Source organism: Malus domestica, chromosome 17 (genome assembly GCF_042453785.1).
Source record: "Malus domestica chromosome 17, GDT2T_hap1".
NCBI lineage: Eukaryota > Viridiplantae > Streptophyta > Magnoliopsida > Rosales > Rosaceae > Malus > Malus domestica.
Genome location: NC_091677.1, coordinates 4,241,833 through 4,251,211, shown reverse-complemented (window position 1 = coordinate 4,251,211; position 9,379 = coordinate 4,241,833). Strand labels below are relative to the sequence as shown.

General features: G+C 37.2%; 1 protein-coding gene across 1 annotated transcript; it reads left to right on the top strand.

Moving 5' to 3' along the window:
• Positions 1-4,967: 4,967 nt before the first annotated feature.
• LOC103404487 (cyclic nucleotide-gated ion channel 2) lies at positions 4,968-9,379 on the top strand. Its single transcript, XM_008343404.4, has 7 exons — positions 4,968-5,917; positions 6,021-6,666; positions 7,233-7,448; positions 7,542-7,864; positions 7,955-8,066; positions 8,288-8,611; positions 8,688-9,379. Exons 1-7 carry the CDS (start codon positions 5,889-5,891, stop codon positions 9,174-9,176), a joined length of 2,139 nt encoding a protein of 712 aa, XP_008341626.2. The 5' UTR covers positions 4,968-5,888; the 3' UTR covers positions 9,177-9,379.

Here is a 9,379-nt window from a genome sequence, read left to right as displayed (position 1 = left end):
ACATAGACATAAATATTTACAACAAATATGAAATTTTTTAACAGTTGTGCTTCAAAAAATTAGGCACAAAGTCCAAAGGAAAAAGTTGCCGGCTTACAACCGATTTAGGAACAAAAATAAGAGAGAGAATCCATTGATGTGTTAAGTTGTTTAAAGCTATCCCTAAAGCGGGAGAAGGACACTCCTAAGAACATTTACAATTTGATTCAATTTGGACAAGCCACTTTGCTAACATTGTGCTGTATAATTTTCGTTGGGTACTCATTATTGCTACCGTTTCTCCATGCCTTCATTGTACTTTCTACTTCTACAGGCCACAATCGTACGTGCATCACGTTTTGTTTTTATTTAACAACGTGACAAGGCTAAACAGTTTCTAAAACATACACATCGATCCATTTTATACATTTGTTGTTTTTTGTTTCAGTTCAGACTGACAAAAGATGCATGTGATTTTGTAAGATCCTAAAATGTGGACTATTCTCTCCCCTCTTTTTTTCGTCATCTTCCCTCATTTCCTATTTGAATGGTCACTGTTAAGCCACGTCAACATCTTATATTAATTTTTTTATAGAAAGAGAAAGACAAATAGAGAATGTCAGAGGAGGAGCTGGACGTGGATATAAAGAGGAGTTGAGAGAATCCTAATCCATTTTATACATCCATCGATCCAATATTCATCTATATGGGAATCTCAAAAGGGGATGCACATAAGAAGCTACATAATGTAGATGCAAATTTCTTCCTCCTTGATCTTGAACAATTTTGCACATACAAAACAATTAACATCTTAGGTTAAAGCCAAGAGCCTCACGCGCCCACTATGAATTGAGGAGGGGTTTTGGCCGAATAACCTCCGATGCCAAAGTTAGAATTTAGAGAGAAAGAGAGTTTAGAGAATTTTGAGATTTTTGCCAAAGTGTTGGGATTGCTTTTTGGTGGAAATGGGAGCCTATATATAGGGATAGGAGGTGGCTGGCCTAGCTAGGGTTTTTGGGTTGAATTTAGGTTTAATTAGGGTAATTAAAAAGAGAAAATATGGTAGAAAATGTAGAAAACATGGAAGATGGCCGGCCATGTGGTGTTTTATGGGTTAAAGGGATCACTTAATTGACAATTTAAGGGATTAAATAGGCAATTAACCCCTTAATTGGCCATTTATCATGATTTTTAGAAGGAAGGTGATAGGATTTTTACTACTCATGTGAACGGGCTTAAATCTCCTATTTTACTTGCAAGAATCACAAGGTTATTCTAGTATAAACGGATTTCGCAAAGTCGTCTCCACATGGACTATTAAATAATTCTAAACTAATCAGATTCCATTTAATTATTGTTAAGTAGAAGTTTGGGTGATTGGTTTTATAACCTAATTAAAATAAAAACGAAATTAATGAATTAAAATAAACAATCAGCAATATTAGAGCTAGAGAGAAAACAGTTTTGGGAGAATAAAATTAAGAAAGCACTAGGGTTCCACCATCACCTAGCAATCCTATGAATTTTTACCAATTACTTATGATCTACACATGCCACTTTGAAGGTTAGATTTTCCTAATTCATATTCTACTTGGAACCTCCAACATAGAACGTATATCTAACATGCAACCTGTTCGGACGTTCGGATCAAATCTGAACATAAAAGACTCATTATGCTTTATGAAAATCCTTTGCAAAACCATGCATGCAATCCTTAAGACGTGATATTCATTCTAAGTGAAATTACAATTATTAATCACAAGAAGCCAGCGTCAATTTCAGAGAACCTTCCGACCAAAATTGTATCAAATTACTTTTCTAAAGATCCTAATGGTGATCAGGCATTAAGACAATTAGATAGTTTTTATCCCGGTAATTAACAATTCAAAGTATGCATACAATCAATCATAAGCAATTAAATAAAAATCACATATTCATGCTAAGGCTCAAGGCTTCGCCATAGCAAAAGAAATTAGTTCCGCATACTCATAATTGAAATCATAGAAAATATATTCAAGAAAAGAATTGAAAGAACCTTCAAGTAGAAAATCTCCAAAACCCTAACAATTCTCTCTGTCTCCAAAATTGCATAAAAGGAAGCGTAAAAAAATATGGTAGTCGGCCAAACAATATATTTGCCCAGCCTCCCACACAAACCCTAGGAAACTAAAATTTTCCAAATCCCCAAAAACTTAGGAAACATAACCCTAAATTAAATGATAAAATTCGTCTAAAATCTGAACAGCCACGTTTGGACCCATAAACTGCTCCAAAACTGGCCCAATATGGCTAGATTTAATGTTTGGAATATTCTGAATACTTCTCCAGAAGGCCATGAACCCATCCGAAGTCATCTTGGGCTCCAAAAACGCAATTTAAGCCAAAAAAACATCATTTTTCAGCACTGCGCACTGCTTCTTTATTTTATCGTCAGAAAATAACCGCTTGGTGGAAAAATCCAAAATTTTGATATGATCAAGCTAAGTGACTCATGAACGTCTTCCAACTGTAATTACTCCAAAATTCATCCATTTGGTCCTGTTTTGCTCCAGAGGAAGTCGAAAGTCCTATATGGAAAATACAATTCAAAGTATCAAAATTCTTCCAATATATTAACCAAAATATACTAAGATTAGGGTAAACTATATAATATAAAATCTACTCATCAGAAGGTTTTAAAGTTATGGAAAGAATAAAATAAATAGGTAATTGATTAGCTAAAAGAGGAAAAATAGGTAAGAAATATATGGAATGAAATAGGTTTTAAGTTGATACCTATTTTGGGCACTTTTGACTTGGTTTATGGATGATTGCCCGCTGCTCGCGTGTAGGAATCTTAGTATGCCTCAAGGGTATTTTTGTTCTCTTTTATTCAAGAATCTACGTGTCACCTTGTGATTATTTTTGGCTCCACAAATAAATTTTCAATTTTTAATGTTCACAAATCGGGCATTTGCATAATTGCATTTCGTTTGGTTTGGTGGTGCAAAACTGTTTGACGATCTCGTACGTTTGGCTTCATACAAGAACCTTCCACTCAGAAGCAGCGGGAAAGAGAGTTTGCAAGCTATCCATGCATGCACACAGAGGAAAAGGTTGGGAGAAGTTAGAAGCGAGCTAGCATGCAGTGCTTATTCGTACGTAAGCTTTGACGTGAAAAAGGAAAGAGTTAAACAAAAAGGTGACAACGTAAGTAACTTTTGGCATACGTGCAGGTAAGAATATGTAATTAAAGGACAATACTTATGTCCACATGCAAAATAGTAATCAGCTTAAGCAATGAAAGATTGGGACGATATTCCAAAATCTTGTCACCTTGTTTATGTAAATATATAGTTAGCATATTTGAATAAAAAAATGTTATATGAATAATGTTATGTACTTCAAGCTAAAGGTTAGAACTTTTTTTCTTTAACTCACTAAGTCCTGAGTTCAAACTCTCTTCCTTTTTTAGTTTACAATATCGCTTAAAATATATATATATATATATATATATATATATATATATATATATATAATTATGAATTTATATATGGTACTGTTAATTTTGATGATCATAATGTAACTTGTTCTTGCTTGTAATTAAGATGTTAAACGTTAACATATTTTTGCAATATCGTTAAACGTGATCATATATGAAGCCTAAAAGTAAATAACAAGGAGGAGTTATTCTAAGAATTTTCAGTGATTAATTAGTATTCAAATAGAGAAATTAAAGGTAAATATAAATTTTAACCTATTAATCTGGAAAATTATTAGGAAGGGATGATGAAAATTATTAACTTCTTAATTTGCAAATCAAACCATAATATACATACTTGCGAATGTGACACTTAATTACCACAAAGCGTATGATGTCAAGAAAGGATTGCCCTATGCACGCCTACCATTTTACTCGATCGTATGCTATTTCTTTAATCCACAACATACACTCGAGACGACGAGACGCCAATGCACGACACCTTTTTACGGAAATCAATCAAATCATGTTGAAATCATGTTGGGAAACAGTCCAAAAGAAAAGAAGATCTTGGGGCGTAATTCTGATCGTGAAGTTTCTAGCACCTTAAACTTTATAATTCTTTATTTTTTTCCCTTCTCATAAGAATAAATAGATATCCTTTATTTCTTAGCCATACAAAAGGGACATAGTTGATCAGATCGAAATCCAACATGAGGTTGATATAATTAGATCAGTGAAAAGGTGTGGTGGTGATGCCTTAGAAAATAAATTATTATTGTTTATACATTTATTTTTTTGGGCGGACCACGAATAATACTTTCAATTCAATTATGCATAGGGGTATTACGACTGTCAAAACACTCAATGATTGAGCAGAACATCCTTCTGGGTTATAGCATATGCCCCTTGGTACGTTAGCTCTTTTTTCTTGGTGAAACACCAGAAAGAAAAGGCCGCAAAAATAACTTAGCTTTGAGAGTCTGTACAATCGATTCTCTGTCTCGAAACCTCAAAAGATCATCTAACAAAATAGAGTAGACATCACATTAGAATGCTCAAATCAGCTCCGTGCATTCAAAGTCAAAAGAAAGATATTCAGTTTGCCAAACTATCGACTATCATTACCATACACATTAGCTATTTTTTTTCTAACTTTTCACTCTAAAAAAAATCATTTTACTCTCCTTATAAATGTATATTTATTCTAAATATAAAAAGTTTGCTGAGTAAAATGATTTTTTTAAGTGTCAATAACATGTCTCATTAAATACTACTAAATTATTGATTAATTTCACACAAATAAACAATGATACTTTCTATTTTATTAATGGAAAATGTTAGAAAAACTATGTTTTTAGACCATATTTTGTAAACCACGTGATGATGACTATTGATGGTTGAATTCAATATTTAAGGATTTAAATCAAGAATTCAACTATCAACTGCTATATTAGTCTACAAAATATGAAGTATAAAAGTGCAGTTTTTTATTCTTAATGCAAAATTATATTTTAAAAGAAGTAGCCGGGAACTTGTTTGTCATGAGCCCATGCAGTTTGGTGAAAAACGACATTAACCCCTTGAAGTGTAGAAGGGCAGTAACTTATAATTGACACGGTACTACAGTGAGCACGTATGATAAGAGGAGAAAGATGGTAGCCTGCGGGCAGGTGGTCCTGTAAACATCGCCGGTGACAAGGAGTGGTGGTCAGTCGTGGACCCCAAACTCGTTGAGAAAAGCCAGTTAACCACGTTGCCTTAGCTCATCAATTCTATGGACGTCCCCTCGCTTGCCCTTCCTCTTCATCTTCATGTGCTACCTGACAAAATATTATACATATAGTCCTACCTAGGCCAAAAACTTAAGGCCACACCGCTTGATGAGGGGGCTGGTGGTCCAATTACCCAATAACATTATGTCGGATCGTCAAATTATTTTTCATGTAAATTCTCATCGATAAGTATATCAATATGAGTTGTGAATATTGATAATATCAACTTTATATACCTATTGGTAATGATCAATAACATATTAGATGATGACACGTCACATGATTAAAATGATTGGTCTAATGATCTAATAAAATGTTGTTATGTCGTTTGTCATTTTTACTTAAACTTTCACTGACAAGCATATCGAAAACAATATATCAACAATTACATAATCAACTGACCATTTTTGTTAACAAACATAACCATATTCAATAATTGATAACATATGAGATGATTAGATATATCACGTAATTAGAAGACTTGCTAAAATGTTTCCCCTCCATAGCTAGTTATGGGTGACCCAATCTTTCTATACTCAATTATTTAACAGAATATTCCATCTACATATATATGTGTGTGTATATCATTGAGTCACTCTCACTGATATCACTAGCTCTCCCAAACACTCTCTCTTCCTCTCTCCCATGGTTGCCTTCTCCTCCTTATCTTCACCATGTCCTCCTCCCAGTTCTTCCTCCCAAGGTTACTACTAATTCCTAATATTAATTAATTACGTACTTCTTCTTTAAATAATTAAATTATGTATAATTGCTTACTTTTGCATGGGTATGCTGACATGCAACAGGTGGACCCGAGTTCTCCGGCGCCAGAACTCCCAGAGCGACGACACCGACAACACCCACAACTCCAACAACATCGAAGACATCATCAACACCCCAATCATCTCCAACTCCGTCGAATGCTACGCCTGCACTCAGGTGGGGGTCCCAGCCTTTCACTCCACTAGCTGCGACGCCGCCCACCAGCCCCAATGGGAGGCCTCCGCCGGCTCTTCCCTGATCCCCATCCAATCCCGCTCCGATCTCAAAAAGGGTCTCTCCCGCCACCGCCCAGCCAGCCCCTTCGGCCCCGTACTTGACCCCCGCAGCAAGCGCGTCCAGCGCTGGAACCGCGCGTTCCTCCTCGCGCGTGGGATGGCGCTGGCCGTCGACCCGCTCTTCTTCTACGCCCTCTCCATTGGAAGAAGCGGGACGCCCTGCCTATACATGGACGGCGGGCTAGCAGCAATTGTCACCGTGCTCCGCACATGCGTGGACGCCGTGCACCTGTGCCACCTGTGGCTACAGTTCCGGCTGGCGTACGTGTCGAGGGAGTCTCTGGTGGTCGGCTGCGGGAAGCTCGTGTGGGACGCACGTGCGATCTCCTCCCACTACCTTCGATCTCTCAAAGGTTTCTGGTTCGACGCCTTCGTCATCCTCCCCGTTCCCCAGGTGAGTCGACTGGCTGGCCTTTCATCCTCTTCAAGCATATATTTTGTTTAATTACGAAACTGCCCATAAGTTCGTATCTCTACGGGTCTCCACATGAAAAAACTTGGGTAAGAATACCCGATCACGTGATGTCATCTCATATGAGAGCTGCTGTCAGTCCAACTAAAATTTTTCTCGCCTCACGTTCGTATAATATAATTATCCAGATTTTTAGAAAGTAGCACTAGCTTTCGAATTTTTTTTTAATGTAATGATCACAATAAACTATACGATATAAGGTACACATTACGATGACATGATTTAATAAAAAGTATTACTCACACATTTATTTTTACTTTCCACATACTCTTATTAATTTTTTTGTCATTGATCGTCTTCAATTCATTCGATCCAACAAAAAAATAAGAAAGATGTATGAGAAGTAAAAATAGGTATGCTGATAGCCTACCCAATTTAATTAGCCTACAATAAATTCTGTTTGTCAGAAAATGCATTTTTGTCACCAATTTGCAGAGAAATTGCAGATTTCTGGCTGATAAACACTTTCTGCATCTTTGTTTTTGCAGGCAGTATTTTGGCTGGTTCTTCCAAAATTGATAAAAGAAGAGAAGATTAAGGTGATCATGACCATTCTTCTCTTAATTTTTTTGTTCCAATTCCTCCCAAAAGTCTACCACAGCATCTCCTTGATGAGAAGAATGCAAAAGGTCACAGGCTACATCTTTGGCACCATTTGGTGGGGCTTTGGCCTCAACCTCATCGCCTACTTCATTGCCTCTCACGTACGTAGAATCGTCAAATTACGTGATTACTATTCAAAATCTCTATTAATTGTAGTTCTTTATGCTTAATTAATTTTTGTTCCGTGATTTTAGGTTGCTGGGGGATGCTGGTATGTGCTCGCGATTCAGCGTGTAGCTTCGTGCCTAAGGCAACATTGTGACCAAAATGTCAACTGCAACCTCTCTTTGTCTTGCTCGGACGAAGTTTGCTACCAGTTTTTGTTACCAGCCTCCACGAGTGGAAGCACTTGTGGAGGCAACACAACAGCAAGCGTGATGAGAAAGCCGCCACTCTGCCTGGATGTCAATGGCACATTTAACTATGGAATCTATCAGTTGGCTCTTCCTGTCATTTCTAGCAACTCCCTTGCTATTAAGATCCTTTATCCCATCTTTTGGGGTTTAATGACTCTTAGGTACCTTGTTAAACAAGTAAACTTCACGATTAACTAGTAATAATGCGAATATTAGACAATTTTTATGATTAATTATATGATCAATTGCAGTACATTTGGGAATGATCTTGAACCTACAAGTCACTGGTTAGAAGTGATTTTCAGCATATGCATTGTGCTTAGTGGCTTGCTGCTATTCACTTTGTTGATCGGGAACATTCAGGTGACTTTTCGCATACATAATAATGTATATTTGCTTTTGGGTTCTTATTTTTTACCTTTTTTTGGTCAAGTGACCTGCTGACTACGAGTAGACTTCAGTAGCTAAATTAGCTAGAGCAGTGTGTCTTGTAGTTTAAATATGATTAGAATATATGCTCGAATAAAAAAAAAAGAAAAGAAACAACTGATCTCACTATGCGTACTGAACAATGCTTGATGCAGGTATTTCTCCACGCCGTTATGGCAAAGAAAAGGAAGATGCAGCTGAGATGCAGAGACATGGAATGGTGGATGAAGCGGAGGCAGTTGCCTTCTGGATTGAGACGAAGAGTACGCCATTACGAAAGGCATAGATGGGTGACAATGGGGGGAGAAGATGAGATGGATTTGATCAAAGACTTGCCGGAAGGGCTCCGGAGGGAGATTAAGCGCCATTTATGCTTAGAACTCATCAAAAAGGTTCCCCTGTTCGACAACTTGGATGATCTTATTCTTGACAACATTTGTGATAGGGTTAGGCCTCTGGTCTTCTCCAAAGATGAAAAGGTAACAAATTGATCATCTGCAAAGTGATTTAATTACTCTATGATCACGTGATTTACATCCCAATTAATTTAAACAGATAATCAGAGAAGGAGATCCTGTGCCGAGGATGCTATTTATTGTGCGTGGACGCATTAAGCGTACCCAAGGCCTAAGCAAAGGCATGGTGGGAACGAATGTGCTTGAACCGGGAGGGTTTTTTGGCGATGAGCTGCTCTCCTGGTGCCTTCGCCGGCCATTCATAGACCGCCTTCCAGCCTCATCTGCGACATTCACCTGCATTGAATCAACAGAAGCATTTGGCCTCAATGCAGTCGATCTGAGATACATCACGGATCACTTCCGTTACAAATTTGCCAACGAGAGGCTTAAGCGAACTGCGAGATACTACTCTTCGAATTGGAGAACATGGGCAGCTGTGAACATACAATTTACTTGGCGTCGCTACAGGTTGAGGACTAATCGAGGTCCGGTGATTCCTGTGATTCCAAATGGAGGCTCTGAGCGGAAGCTGTTGCAGTATGCTGCAATGTTCATGTCACTTAGGCCACACGATCACCTTGAATAAATAGCACTCAATTAGTGCTTAATAAAATCTTCTTCATGTAGAAAATAAAACTATTTAGGCCACATTTTCAGATCATGTTCTAATCCATTTTACCTAATTAACACATCAATTAAAATAAAGGTCTGAATTCAATGTAGCATTAGTGTATGTAGAAATATTGTTCTATGATGGTATCATTATCAATATTATTATTTTCATGAGAA